We start from the raw sequence: 16,604 nt of genomic DNA, 5'->3' as shown, positions 1-16,604 counted from the left end.
AAAAATATTTCTATTGACTTGAGGAAAGGGTCCAAATTTCAGTTAGACACGGACTCTGAGGCAGTTATACAATAAGCTATTGATTAGGAAAAAAAAAGAAGTGCTTCATTAAACATAGCGGATGTATGGCAAGTCTGGATTCCTGTTACCCTGATGTTGGGGACTGTCACTGCGTGAGTGTGCTGGCCGTGAGCTGTAACACACTGTTGTGCATATGACCCTGAGGCTCATGTTTTCTAATTTGTCAAAGCCCTCAGCAAGACAGGGACTGAGCTGCATAGAAGAGGAGGATGAAATAGTATCTCTGTAGAAACTGAGCAGATTTTGCTGCAAGGAGTTGACTGGCGTGGGAACTCCTGGCAGCTGCCAAACCCTTATGCACCAAAGATGTGATTTAGCATTAGTGTTCACAAAGGTGTGACCAGTTTTACTTTCAAAACTGCTAGGCAGATTCTAACTGGAGTAACAGGATGTCTTCAACTGCAGTAGAAGCAATTGTTATCAGTTGAAAACGCTCTTGAGGAGGTAAGTGCTTGTAGAAACAGAGCCAAGGCCTTCTACAAGAAATTTGAGCTCTGAGTTTGTTCAAGTCTCATAAAAGTTCAACAAAGGGCTCTTTAATTCAGAAATCATGGTCTAAAGGATATTTGACAGTTATTCAGCAAATTGTCTACATAGGGATACTCTAAACCACCTGAAATGAGTAGCCACCACTACTATAATCTTAGTTAAGATTCACTGTTCTATGGAGCATCTGGATGGGAGGACCATTGCGGATGGGTTATCACTCTCTCAGACGCAAGACACAATGAATGTAAAATATTTTTCCTCTGAAATAATGGAAAGCAGTTCCATTCACCGCAAAGCCAGTAGAGAAGTGCAGTATGTCCACAAGCTGTGGAAAGGCCTTTAAGTTTCTTTCAGAGGACCACAGAAGGACTGAGTCCTTCATCAGGACCAAAAAGTTCCAAAAGTCATACTCATGGTCTGGTGGCATGACTGCTTTCTTCTGGCTATGAATATCTGTGTTGAGGAAAATACAGACATGACAGGATAAAGCAAGTTTGACAGCATTGGCATGGCTAGCGCTAAAGGCCTGTCTTGTTGAAACAGGATGCAAGAACTTTCCCTCTTTCATCCGTTGTCATGGTGAAACCTGCTGCTCTGGCTCATGACCAAGAAAGTCACATGGAAACAGTTGCACATGGCACATTGCTGTGGGACTACTAGGAGTGGAAGCAAGCAGCTGTAGCTCTAGGGCTCTTGCACGCAGTGACTTGTTCTCAGGCAGCTGAGCCTTGTGCTGTCTATGTCTTACATAGTCAAAAAAGCATCAGATGATATATTTGAGATTTATGTCCCAAGCCAATATAATAAGTAGAGGTCTGCTGCTGTAGGCATGTGGCCCTTAAAAATGAGGATGAGGCATGAGGAACATTCATTCAGTATATGATGAGTATTTCTAGTCACCTAAATTCAATCAATAACTGTAAATTGCATTTTCCTTCCAACACAGAAATTGATACACATGGGGCTCACTATATCAGGCCAACCACTCTTATTATATCATCACTGTTTCTGCACCTTCTCAGCATTAGACTCAATTGCAGTCCTCAGACTCCTCTGAACAACGGAAATTAAACTTCTGGTCTATGTATCAGCTAGTAGCTGCACAGATAGACGTGTATTTTCCTCTTTTGGGGAGAAATCAAACAACTGGAAAGACAGGCGTATCCGTATGTTAGGACGGTTACAACAATAAAATCTCTAAGTTGATCCAAACATTAGCTTTAACATGCACTCAATTCAAATTAAAGTAGCTCCTGTCTCAGGAGTTAATAGCATGTTTGATTTGTAATACCTGCCCTCTGAATATTCAAATTTTCCAAATATTAAAAGTCCACACATACTGTAGTTGCTGATTGGAACTGATAATGATATTAACTTCAGAGTAGGGAGGATGCAGCATTTCTATTCAGATAACACCTCTTCTTACGTATGGGACACTTACATCCTACTTTTAGGCCAGCCTAGGGAAAGACCTTGGCAAGTTCAGACCAAGACATCATTTGCTGTGCCCTAAAGCTAGTTCAATTAATGCCTTTATAGATCCAGCTTTCACTGAAGTACTTCTTGCAGCAATTACTATTTAGAGAACTTGCTTTGCAAACAACAGAGTACTGTTTTCTTGAGATAATAGGGCTGTGGGTAGAGATTGTTAAAGAGCAATCAGCAAAACAGGATTGGTAATGAATCTGATGAAACTCTGTTTGACTTACAATATCTATTTTGGAGCTAAGTACGTGCTTGGTATAATAACATTACTGATGCCTCATCTCATTTTCTGTTGCAAGGACTCTATTTCCAGGGCTTGAAGAAGGTTATCTGACTCCTCTTCTTAGATGACAGCGGAGTCTTTTCTGTCAAAGACATTGGTCAAATCAGAGCCCTCAGCAACAGCAAGCACTCCTGGTATAGAAGTTAGCCTCACCTGGCTTTAGGGCTGGACACAGACTAAAACACCCTTTGCAGATATGGCTAGAAAGTGGGTAGGTAATATTCCATGATCTAGAAAAGCAGACGGCCACTTTGAACTCAACAGTTTTGTAAGGAAATGGCTACGAAAGATGCAAATTCATCACACCATTGACATGTACTTAGTTTTGATAAGATTTCTTTCATAAAACAGGATTAATATTAAAGATGCATACTTTCAAGATATTTTCAGGTCCTCTTTGTCCTGATATATAGAATAACAGACTTTCTTAAGTAAAGAGAGGTATTAATTACAACAGGTATTACTCAAGAGGAAAAAATAGCTTCTCAAAAGAGGTTCAGTTCCAGTTTCATTTCCTTGTTCAACAAGGAGCAAATTCTGTCTCTGGTTGTGTACTGCACAGACATGTCAAAGCTGGACACTACTCGGCTAATAAAAATGCCATTACATCTGGCATTACATCTCCTGTGGTTGATTTACTCAACATTAGAAAAACAGACTGCTACTCCCACTGCTACATATATTTATTCAGGAATTGAGTTTTTATAAGTTGGCTAATTCATTTTATTATATTAACATTTGTAATTATGCAACTTAGCTAAAGAAATGCAATCAAATCTTTTTCTTTGATTTGTAAAGGTTGTCAAAAGGATTTTCTTCAGCACAACAGTGCATGATATTAATTTCTTCGATTCCTCTGAGGACTCAGGGATATTTGCATGGTGTATATGATTACACAGATTATGTATTGATTCAATATTGTAAATCCTGTCATTTGTACTAGGGGACATTTCATCTTATGGTCTCAGTGCTCTATGCCTTGTGTAAGCACACAGTGACAAGCATCTCCACCCTGACAGAATTTGCTGTCTAAATAGTCAAGATGACAAAAATGTGAGATGAAAAAAGGACAAAGAGATGTTGCATCCCTCACAAAGCACTGCTGAGGAAGTTTACAGCTCTGTGTGAAAGGAATGAATTAAATATTTTACCTTATGTTTTGTCTTGCAGCTATCATGCAAATTTATTTTAAAATGATATTATCATATTAAATAGCAACCACTGCAGTATATTGCAATTAAAAACAGATCATCTGCAATAACAACCCAACCTCATTTTGAATTACCCAGCCTTCCCTTTATCTTAGTATTACTGATTAAATAAAGTTTAAGAGCAGAATTCTGGTTAACTTTGCTAAATGCCATCATGACCATTTTTTTATTCATGGTACAAAAATTGATGGTGATCACGGAAATTTTACACATAAAAATATAATCACCTACTATGATGCTTCTCTAATGACATTATTGATAAGTGCATTTTTGTAACTTTTATCAAGCAAAATGGAAAACAAATCTTTTCAATTTTCCCTATAGTGCATCACAGCGAGCTCTACTCTAGCACTGACAATAATATAATCTGTAATATAATGGCATAAATATATGCTATGTGTCAATAAAATGGTAGCTTAACATGTATTTGTATAAATTAATTATACAACATACCTAAAAAATAACAGTAATGACAAAGAAATGAAATATGAAGTTGGACATGGCAAGGGCTTTTTGTAATTCCTGTTGAATTTAGAATTTTTGACAATTTCCAATCCATGCCCTACTCCATAGCTAGGCCCTGATGATATATTTTCATTTTTTTTATTTGGTTAAAGGTGAAACAAGAAAATTCTGAAATACAAAACAGAACTCCTTTGCGCTCATGAAATAATTTTTTTAACATAAAAAGTCAGGAGAGAGTTTTAGGGCAATTCATGTATTTCCCAGCAGAGGTAATAAGGAGTTTTTAATTCAATTACATTTTCATTCTATATTATTTAATTATTATTACACTTAATTCAGTTACATTTTCCCCACAACTTTATGTATATAGAAATGTGTATTTGGAAAAGTTTAGTAAGCAGTCCGTACAGCTATATAATAGGCAATTTAAGTATGGAGAAACATGAATTCTCATCATCGTTTTGTCTGAGCAGACATGAAGGCACAGACGAGGGTTTTAACTGGAAGACATTTTAAAAGCCAAAAGAGAAATACTTTAAAATACGTGAGACCATTGTAAGATGTACACAGAATATATATGGAGATGTCACCTGGACGCTCACTAAAAAGGAAGTAGGACAACTACTAGAGTAAAAAATGAATAGACAAGACAGGTGATGGAGGGTTTGGGTCATTAAGGAAGTAAAGGTGCGAAGATCTGATACAGAACTGTGGAAGGCCTTTGAGGAACCAAGAATATAAGGTCCTTACATCTACTTCTGTGGACAGGGCAGGTAGGTTTCTTAAATTGAAGGACTAAACAATGGGAAAACATATGCTAGATAAAAAAGAATGGAAGAAATCGTAGGAGTGGTCATGTGCTTCTAGAATTTACAGGCACAAGGATTTGTAAAAACAGTAGTAAGGCTACTAGTAAGATCTTTATTACATATCTGAAAGTCTTCAAAGACCCACAATGAATCACAGAAACCACTGGATTTCTTGTTAGTCCACACCAAGGGAAACAAAATTGGTGTACAGCTTAGCCATAGGCTATTGTATGATTCTTCTGAAGAATGATAGATCCAATTCTGTCTCTGTCTTCTACATAAACCTGTATGGAAACAGTTTCTGTGTGGGGTAAGAGAAAGAATCAATAAAACAGCAGAACTCCAAAGGTATAATTCAATATTAATACTCCTGAAATTATCTGGCAGCCAGATCTTTACATTTTAGGAGAATGGACTTTTAACTTTGGATTAATCTTATCAAATCTTGTATCTGTTTAATGGGAAACGGCTTGTTACATTGTATTTCTTGTCCTTTCCTATTGTCGTGCTCACAGGTCCCAAACTGGATGGAGGCCTTGCTGTGCCAGACATTGCAGAAACACAGAGAAGGTATTTATTAGCTGCAAGTACTAACATGACAGACAACACATGAACTGGAACATGACATACAAACAATTTAAACAAACGTATGTCTTAGGAAGCCATCATTTGAGAACAGTGGTTACTTTTCTGTCTCACTGATTTGTAGTGGAGCTTGGCAGGCTCAGGTCATCTTAGTGCCAGTTTCAAAACTGACACATCCTAAGAGTCCCACATGGAAAAACAACAGTTGAGGAACTCTGCACAGTGAATGTTTCTGATCAGATGGCTGGATTTCATACATGAATGTATATGCAATTATGCATATATGGAGTACAGAAATAAGAATTAAACCCAAGTTGTTAATTTTCTCCATCTCGTGGTTATTTCAGTAGGCTGGGCTTGACTCTGGGTACTAAATTGCAGAGTAAGTGCATGCCATAGTGTGTCCTCCATCACACATGTCAGCACTGCTTTGGGAAAGTGGATTTTGAGCAGGAGAGGGCCTGCAGGCATCACTCCTGTGAGCACTTGGGCACCTGAAATCATGGGTGGAGCTCACACGCAGGCAAGGCGCAATCAGGGTGTGCACTTGGAAATCCCTGGGTTCCACATTTTGGAAATGTCCTCCACCTCAACCATTCTGTGTCAACTTATGTTATTCAGATATGTTACAGCAAATTTTCACTGAGTATGTGAATCTCTGTAATAGTATTGTTGAGTAAATGATGATCTAAAGATATATAAAAAGTCTTTAGGGAGATTTAACCTCTTCTCTGAAGTCAGCACCAGAACAAATAGATTGTTTCATGGACAGAGACCTTTCTCAGGTCACACTTGAGCTACACAAATTGTAAATTTCACCAGCTCTATCATTCCTATTTCCTACTTCCTACATTAGAACAGTTCTGCTTGCTCCTGGGAGGAAAAATACATGCCAAAAAACCAGGAAAATGTGCAGTTGAACATTACTGATTGTGTCTGGGCTCAGAAAAGAAGGTGGTACATCAGACCATGAGATCAGAACATCTGGTTTTCCTTTGGCAGAGGGTTTGCCAAGAGCAGTTTCATTTAATTTTCCCCACACAACTTAAAACTAGCAAAGAAGAATCAGGAGCTGCTGTCAAGACCTTATGAGCTCATTTGTCCACAGTTCTTAAACTTGCATGTACACTATAATCTCACTGTACTCAGATTTTTTAAAACTCTTTATCAATATTATAAATTATTCCAACCATCAATTTAGATTTTTTTTTATTTCAACAAGTGTTCTTCCACACTCTTTTGCATACACATGATTTGATTCATAATATAATTCAGATTAATCAAATGCTTTAAGAAAATATGTTTTTTATATATATGTCACACTACTGAGAAGTCTTACTTTCTTTGATAACAGGTTTTCTGCAGTAACTATCTTAATATCTTTCTTTTCAACTATTAATCTTTGCATAAAATATTTAAATATTCACTGTCTAATAGAGACAGTGGGAATGACTGTGGCCTGGTTGGAGGCAAATTATATTTAACTTAGTGGAAAAACAGCAAAATACAGCTGTTCAGGATTATTCAGAGTAGAAACTATGGAATATTGGTGTTCTGACATGAAAATATTTTAGTGAAAATTAGGATGAGAATTTCCAAATAATTAGATAAATATTTTATTTCATTTAAGTATTAAAAAATGTAACATACTCAAAATGGCAACTAATTCCACGGAGCATACACTGTTAATCACAAAACGCATGGAAAGTCTGTACAAGTTCATTAGTGTATGTCTTTGCAATGCAGAACTCTTGCTGTGAATGAGTGTTCTTTACCATCCACTTTTATTGCTGTCTAGTCTGGTTTTAAATATTCCAAATGATTGGGCATCTCCAATTTAATAAGGCATGCTATTACACAGTCTAATAAGTCTCCCTGTCAGAAAGTGTTACTTGATTATCTGTTAAAATTTAGCTTTCTTAATTCATCACATTCCTAGTTTTGTATTTTTCATATTTCCTGAAGTAATTCCCTTCATCTTTGGTGCTGAATTTGTCAAGTGCTTAAATAGCTGTTTACACAAGTATTTGATTATATAATCAGTTAATTTCTTTCAAAATACATACAATATTTATAGATCTAGACCAGTATCATTATCAGCCAACTAATGTATATATATAATATATATTATATATATTTATATATATATATATACTATATATTTATATATATATACTATATATTTATATATATATATAAATATATATATATATAAAAATATATATATATTTATAATATATATATACTATATATTTATATATATATATACTATATATTTATAGTATATATACATTATATATATATAATGTATATATATAATAATATATATATAATAATATATATATATAGCTAGATTTTCAACATTTTCATATACAATTAAATATAAATAAATTGATATTGCCTTATAGAATACTTTGAAAAATAATTAAAAAATAACTTCTAATACTTTGTTCATACTCATTATTACACTATTTGTCTATATTCATTATCACACTGTGCTTAAAATTTTTGTCAGAGAAAAGCCTGTGCTACATGCCAAACTCCACACTGGAGAAAGGCTACTTGTCATCCTGGGGAACCCTCCTGTTTCATGACTGTCTGTCCTTATCAACATGAAATACAGCACAATTGCCTTGACTTTTCTTATTTTAGGAGACCATGATAAGTGTGGCATCCATTAAACCCATGGAAACATGCGTTTCTCCATCAGAGGCTAAAAAAAGTTAGGAATCATCTTTGGCACGTGACTGTTCCTGGCATTACGGTAATGTAGCATAACCTAAATGATATCATAACTGAATTAATGTGGGGTTTCTGAACAAGATTTGCCAGTGCATCAGAAATGGTAATCATCTCATCAGGTGCATTTTTCACACCTCAGTTTTAGAGTACTAGCACGACAATCTACGAAATTCAATAGTGACCTAAAAATTTTGGTCCAAGTCTTCACTGATTACAGTGTTAACACAATGGGTCAGTATTATGGGTGAAGTTCTGAGGACGTGAGTACTAGTTCTCTATGTGATAGCAGGGTAGGACAGCTAAAGATTGTTTTAGTCAGGAGAAAATGTGAAATCAGTCTCATGAACTTAATTTTCTCTAAGGAATATAAAGATAATGGAAAGGTAAAAAAGCAAAAAGAAAAAACCCTCTCTGTCGTGGTTTAACCCCATTGGGCAACTAAGTACCACACAGCCACTTGCTCCCCTCCCTGCCCCTCGCCCCCTGGTGGGATGGCGGGAGAATCGGGGAACAAAAAAGTAAAACCTGTGGGTTGAGATAAAGACAGTTTAATAGGACAGCAAAGGAAGAGAAAATAATAATAATGATAAAAGAATATACAAAACAAGTGATGCACAATGCAATTGCTCACCACCCACTGACCGATGCTCAGCCTGTCCCTGAGCAGCAGTCGCTGCCCCCCGGCCAACTCCCCCAGTTTATATACTCGGCATGACGGCATATGGTATGGAATAGCCCTGGGGCCAGTCGGGGTCAGCTGTCCTGGCTGTGCTCCCTCCCAGCTTCTGGTGCACCGGGCAGAGCACGGGAAGCTGAAACTTCCTTGATTTAGTGTAAGCACTACTCAGCAACAACTAAAGCATCAGTGTGTTATCTACATTATTCTCATCCTAAATCCAAAACACAGCACTGTATCAGCTACTAAGAAGAAAATTAACTCTATCCCAGCCAAACCCAGGACACCTTCAGAAATCACTGAGGCAGCAATGCAAGCAAAAATGAGAGCTGTGAAATCACGTCAGTTACGTAACAAACTGAGAAGCCAAATACCTCTTGTTAATGCCTCCTACTGAGTAGCTAATCTCTATAAAGCTTTCAGATGCTCAGTGTTGTATAAAACAATGTTCTACAAATTAGCTCAACACTGTCCAACTTTTCCAAATTGTTTGCCAGTCATGCAGCTTTCTAGAGTCATGTCAATATGGAATTTATATGTTGGGCAATTAGTATGGGAGATACTTAAACAATTTAAGAATCAAATTCCAAAATATAGATCCTCAAAAGTCCTGCTCACTTGTCCAAGAGATCGAGGCATACTAATATTCTTGCAGTTAAATTATCTGATCACCATTGGATATGAACGCAATCAAAATCTCATAAGTGACCATCTTACGAATAAAGTCTACAAGGATAAAGAGAGACCCTGTGAAGAGGTACTAATGTCCTTTTACTTAAGAACAAGTGGTTGCAGGCATCAACTGGGTTGTTGCACTCCCAGATTAAAACTCCTCCTGTCCGTGGAAAAATCTGATCTCGTATCTTCTCCCAGAGATCCATGCTCTAACCGACAAATTATAGTACATTTGATGTTGAGAATCTTTTACTCTCTCTTTTTCTAGTTTGTTCTACTTCATATAAATTCATTAAATATTAATTGGAGCAGAAGCTACAACAGAAGCTTCTGTCTCCAAGGTGAGTGTCATAATCATCTGACAGCTAAAGCATGTGTTACCTCTGCCCGATAAAAATTTGTTTTTTCCATATAAATCAAAACAGTTTCAATCAGAAAGACTGAGAAATGCCCAGTTCTATAGTCCATACCACAATAATGATTTGGAAAACAGTAATGAGAGTAAGAAGTATTCTTGCATTCAATATATTCAGGATTTTTCTAGTAAAATGTTTTAGGATCTGATAGTGTCTAGAGGGATGAATTTTCATCTCATATGATAGTGTTTAGTCTAGTATAACTGATGGCCTTGAAATTAAAATGTTATAAGCTAAGAGTCAGTGGACCATTTGAAAATTATGCAGTCATTTTAATCAATTAAGACAACAAGGTAAAAGAGGAATATATTTTTTCCCGTGAAGCATTTATCTTCTCTTTGTCAGAAGCATAAGAAAGATTAATAATGAGTTTTTCAGAGGAAATCACTAGCGTAATATTATTTATAGAAAAAAAGATACTCTGTCTTGGCAACATCAGATGGCCAACCACAAGACAAAACTTCTTAAAAACAAAAATGGTACTAAAGTTTGTCAACATCTCTGTTCTGTTGGGAGGCTCAAAACTGGAGGCTGTATTATATGCGTGCTATAATGAGTGCTGTGTAAAGGGAGAAAAACACTTCCCCTGGTCTCTGCCTCTGCCCTTGTTCACACAGCCCAATATACTGTTGGCCTTTGTTGCTGCCAGGGTCACTGTTGGCTCATGCTCAGCTTGCTGCTCACCAACCCACAGGGCCTTCTCCATACAGCTGCCCCAGCCAGGCAGAATCACCCTGTGCTGGTGCCAGGGGCTCTTCCTTTCCAGGAGCAGGACTTTACATTTGTCCTTCTTGAATTTCATAAGGTTGGACCATTCCTCCAGCCTGCCTAGGCTTCTCTGAATGTCAGCCTGAGCCTTGAAAGTATTGAATGGTACCCCCAAATTGGTACTATCTGCAAACTTATTGAGCAAGCTTTCTGCCACCTCTTCTAAGTCATTGACAAAGTTGTTAAAAAGGACCAGTCCCAGGACAGACCCCTGCAACACTTATTAATGGCCTCCATGTAGAGTATAACACTTTAGTAACTACCTTTGGAGCCTGACCATCCAGCCAGTTTGGGTTTTTTTTACTTATCTGGTTGTCCACCCTTCTTGTACCCTAACTAGAGTACAAGAATATTGTGGGAGAGTGTCAGAAGCCTTGCTAAAGTTAAGGTAAATGACATCTTGTGCCCTCCCATTGTCTTGGTGGCCTAAGGGAGAGAGAAGTTAACCACGTTGGTCAGGCATCATTTACCCTTGGTAAATCCATGCTGACTGTTCCCCATTACCTTATTCTCCCTCATGGGCCTTGAAATGTCTTCCAAGAGGACTTGCTCCATCATTTTCCCAGGGACTGAAGTGAGGCTGAGCAGCCCATAATTCACCAGACTGTCTCTTTGGCCTCTTTTTTTGAAGACAAGTGCAACACTTGCCCAGACATTGAGGATCTCCCCAGTCTCCATAACCTTTCAAACACGGCAGAGGGTCACTTTGCAAGAGAATCAGACAGTTCTCTCCGAACCTATGGATGCAGCCCATCTTGTTGCCCTTTGTCCCTTTTAAGTCTTAACTAAAGCTGAGCTTTGGCTTTCCTGACACAGGAAGCCTGACACATTTCCTGGCCCAGACAATGTTTCTAAATTTCTGCTATGTAGCCTGTCCTTGCTTCCAACTCCTCTATACTGCTTTTTGCATTGGAGCTCCATCACAAGTAACCTGTCTAGCTAAGCCAGGCTACTTATCTTCCCAAATATCAGGAGAGATCATTCCTGCATTTGGAGGATACTGTCCTTAAACACCAGCAAGCTTTCCTGAGTAAGTTTACCCTTCAGATCTGGCTCCCATGGGATCCATAAGTAGCAGATCCAGCTGTGTACCACCCTTAGTTGTCCTATCCAGATGTTATCCCTGACACCCTCTAGAAATCTTCGCTGCTTCCAACCTGCCATGTTTGTCCTTTCAGCAGATATCAGGCACATTAAAGACCTCTTTCAGACCTATCGGACCCTTCAGAATTGTTCACAGGGCTTCTGACATCCTCACCCTGTTGCAGCCGTAAATCCCTTAAGATTCTTAGTTTCTAAACTCTTAGGACTAGCAGTTCCCTTTAGTGTTCAGAAAGCCTTAATATGTTAAAAACAAAATCTGGGATTTCCATTTCATGCAAAATTTTGATATATTATGTCCAGGGGAAAAAACCCAACCTCCAGTTTTTCCAAACTTTCTAATTTTCATGCAAAACTAATTCTAGTTTTTAAATTACTCTAATTCACCTTATTCACCAAGCTCAAGGCATAATTATTTGATTCTGTCTTCTCTAAAATAGCTGAATATAATGAATCCACAGCTTTCTTCTCTCACCCCCCAAAAAAACTTGAGACCCTGTCCCCCCAAATGCCAGGAGAGAAAAAGAAAAAAAGAATGAGGCATATCTGATACCTGTGAATCTATCTGCACAACCTGGGGATGTTAATATGTTATGTAATTGCAGCAGTATGAGAAAAGGAATATAGTCTCTGTTCGGGTTGTTCCCTTTTAGTCTAGATTTTATGAAATGAAATGAAATGAAATGAAATGAAATGAAATGAAATGAAATGAAATGAAATTCTGTTCAATTTAGTCACGTTCCTTTAATGCTGAGGACTCTCAAACAATGGAGTTTAGAAAAGTCTCTGTCATCATCCTTCCAAATTTCTACAAGGAGGTTTAAATCTATTAATCTTGCAGCATATCTATGTCTGGTTCATGTTCTCCTTTATCAGCTTAGCTTGTTTGCTAGTGTTTATCACACTGTTTGTTTTTTTGGGTTGAGACAGATGTGTGCATGGACTAATTGTATGCCAAAGCTTGTTGAAGCTCTGTTCATAATGTCATTATTATTTTAATCTGGATCTATGAACAGACATAGCACGTGATTTTTGTATACTGCAAGGTATTATTTAATTAAAGATTTAAGGATGCTTTACAGAAAAAGAAAACGATTTTTATCCTATAAAAGAAACTTCGATGTCTAAATAACAATTTTGTCAGCTTTGAGTGGGCTCACAAAAGGGCTGTGATATAGAACTATGCCAATCACTCACTAAAGCACCAACACCCCTATGCACTATACTGCAAAACTGTTTTCCTAAGAAAACTACATACTACAATCATGTTATAATTTTCCTTTGAGCATAAACTCTCTTCAGAACTGTACTATAAAAATACCTTTTTAAATGTCTATCATGTTTTTTCTAAATATGTTTATCAACCTTAGTAAGAATACAACTTGTTTCTTGTATTATTTTACAGAGAAACAGTTGGTAATATTTTATTAGCTATTGATATTCTAATATTGTTAACAGGGATAACATTTTAATGTATTTTTTTAAAACTAGGACAACATACTTTTAAAGTATTAGCTAAAAATACAATATATATTATTAATATTGAACATAATAAGTAGTGTAATCTCTACATAATATACCTAGAACACATAACTAATAAATATAAAAAGTGTTATCACAGCTGACAGACTAATATTTGCCAAATAACTGATGACTGCATAGGACAATATTTCACAATTACTTTTAAACTCTTCCCAACAATGGGAATGTTTAATTGGATAAGTAGGATATATATGAATCAACTAATTTCCTAAATAGCAAATACTTGTCAAACTTGGAACTCAAGAATCATAAAAATCTATTTCTGAGAATATATTGCTATCTCTCTTTTTCAAACAATAACCAAAAACTTGGAGGCATAAATGCTTAATCCCATCATGAAAAGGGTTTGATGATAGTGTTGGTAATTTCTATGAGTGTTACACTCGTTCTTTACAAACACTATCTCCTCAGACACAGGAAAGGACTGTGATGCTTCAATTATACTTCCAGACTTTGAACATGCAGTTAACACCTATACTCTTTCTTAGACTTTTCTTAGGGACTAGCAGCACTTCTCTGGATGATATTTGTGGTATCTTCAGAGTTACTTCTTGTCTTGACAGATATACTCTACTAAAACAATACCCAGCAAAAAAATTTCTCTGTTCTTAACGACCTCACACATACTTTTGCTGAGGATTGTGACATGCACGTGTACTTTGCAAAAATGTTCTTATAGCTGATATTTAGCTGAAATATAGATATTTCCTTAAAATTATCCCAAATGAATGAAGGCATTACAGTTAAGCCACTATTTAACCAAGTGTGTCAGGAATACAGATTCTTTAACAGAGAATTAGGAAAACCTTTATAACCATGGCATTCACAGTCCACTCTGTGAAAGAATGTAAGGCTGCACTACTTGAGCTGTTATTCAACTGTTCTTGTTGCCAAGGCAGAAGGACACTGTCCCTCAGCAGATCGGGGCATTTGGTGCCTTCCTCACAGATAACTAGCAGGAGATAGGAGTTCCTAGAAGTGGAGTTTCTGATGCAATTTTTTTTAGCCCTGACTGATATTAGAGAAGAAATATCCAGTTTCATACAAAGAAACCAAACCAAGAGAAAATAATTTTTAAAACACCTTAAAAATACAAACCTGAGACACACAGAAAACAATTTTAAGTTATTCAGGTTCTCTGTGATTCATGATGTGCAGTCACTAAGTGCACATCTTCCATGTGAACTGCTTAACAGAAAAATTATATGTGATCTAAGATGTTCTGCATTGTAATCTGTATGACAGCAATAGGGCTGAAAAGAATTTACGTGGGGGAAGAAACTTGACGGGAATTCAAGGACTAGGAACTATATTAGTAAGTAGGACTTAAAATTAACCTACTTTCTTTATAGTAAGAGAAAGTAGAGTATAGAAATGCTTCCATGAAGACAAAATGGTCTTAATTCAGTGACAGAGGCGTAATAATGATACATAATGGGAACTTTAATATAATACTTTCTTCAGTAGCAGGGGCAGAGCTGTAGGAATTTACTATTATTGTTTTTCTTATAACAAGCCTATTCAAATCATCTGTGTGTCATGACTGCATGTTACGAACAAATTAGCTTAGCTTCAATATTCGCTGATGCATTTTATTGCATTCTGAGTAAAGCTACATCTTGCAGACTTCTGAAAGTTACCCTTTAATCTACTACATGCAAAATTGCATTATAAATATTAAAATATATGACAGTGGAAAGATATTAAATTCATTCCTGAATAATATAACTGCTTAGCCTCAAGCACGGAGAAGTAATAATTACCTCTGAGCTGTAATTAATTGGGCAAACAAATTATTAAAGTTTAGATGCTGATAAATAGGAGAAGGAAGCTAAGAAAAACCAGCAACTGTCAGCAATATTTTAACACTAAGGAATTCTGTATGAGATAAAATTACAGCCAACATATTTATAGAATATAAACTAAACAGAGACTATGAGACACCAGTAAAATATATTCTCTTAGAATGGTTAGAATTCACCTCAACATAAGCTATCAACAACATCAGTATTTTAAAGATTATTACCAATACAGAAATTACAGATCAGGAAACATGTTCAAAGATAGATATTTCTTATATACTTTCAACCAAAGTACAAATTACAGTTGAGAAGGAAGAAAAAGGAACCTTCTATTACATACAGAGAAGCTGATGCACATGCAAAATAAGTAGTGAGGCAGGGAAGAGAAAAGCATATGAAAAGAATGGAAAATTAAAGAGGACACTTACTGGGGAAAACCACATCACTTTAAGAATCCAAATTGTCAACGAAAAATTCACAACTAGGATGATAAGCAGGAGGAGAACAAACAGGTAGAGGCAACGCTTTCTCCAGCCATAAATTCCAATTTTGTAGACATATTCATTCTTCGGCCTCTCTAGGCTAGTGCCTGGTGTTGTTGTAGTGTATTGTTCACGTACCATCTGCTATGTAAAGAAAAAAAAAGGGACTGCTTAGTTGTTTGACTTAAATTAAAAATATTTATATAAAACCCCAAGGAAAATATGAAGATATAATTGTAATAGCAAGTTAGTAGAAACTAGAAACTCTTATGAAGTTTTACCTGGAAAGCATTTTCATCATGTCCCATCATGTCAAATTAAACTTACATCTTACTTTTTGGTACACACAATGTGATGTTTTACTATATGAACGGCATTAATTGCCATTTTCAGGAGGCTTAAATTTATTTTATCCTATATAGAGTGGCAACACTTTCCTCCCATTTTTCATAATATTCTAATTCTCCCATCACAAAATATTTCATAGGATCATATCATAATCTGTGGCTCACAGAACAATATTATTTTACTGTAAAAATAGTTACAAGTAGTAACGGTACCTTGTAAGCACAGGTTTAAAAACACTTCTACATATTCTTTCCTCAATTCAGTAATAAAATGCATTCTTTGTGTTGCAAAACTTAACTGTGTATCACTGGAATGCCAAAATATGTTAAGCTTCAGAATCTGTATATAAAGAAATGAAATGGTTCTTAATAATGAAAGGAAATAATGATTTCTCAATTTATCAGATATTCATTTTTAAAGATATATTAGCAATAAAAACATTACTTACTGGGTTTAAACAACTTCCTTCACTTCATATTATAGTTCTTAAAGAAGTATTTTTTGAATTTAAAGAAATCTTACCAGATTGTACTTCCTTAAAACATGAGGATATTCACTAACTTCCACCTTTACAGCACAGAGATCACCAACAATTCAAACCATTCATTAAAGCTTACAAATTCAGCCAGCAGAATAAAATCTCA

The 16,604-nt window shown here is 36.1% G+C and overlaps 1 protein-coding gene across 1 annotated transcript in view; it reads right to left on the bottom strand.

The window, feature by feature from the left end:
• Positions 1–15,753, bottom strand: part of SGCG (sarcoglycan gamma) — a gene marked incomplete at both ends in the record, with an annotated part of 71,416 nt that extends 55,663 nt beyond the window's left edge. The window contains one exon of the mRNA XM_082337676.1: positions 15,559–15,753. Within this exon, the coding sequence (XP_082193802.1) occupies positions 15,559–15,753 (195 nt within the window). The remainder of the gene's footprint in view (positions 1–15,558) is intronic.
• Between the last annotated feature and the right edge of the window lie 851 nt (positions 15,754–16,604).

The sequence above is a fragment of the Platalea leucorodia genome, assembly GCF_965183815.1.
Source record: "Platalea leucorodia genome assembly, chromosome: 2".
In the NCBI taxonomy this organism is placed as follows: Eukaryota; Metazoa; Chordata; class Aves; order Pelecaniformes; family Threskiornithidae; genus Platalea; species Platalea leucorodia.
This window is presented reverse-complemented; position numbering and strand designations above follow the sequence as displayed.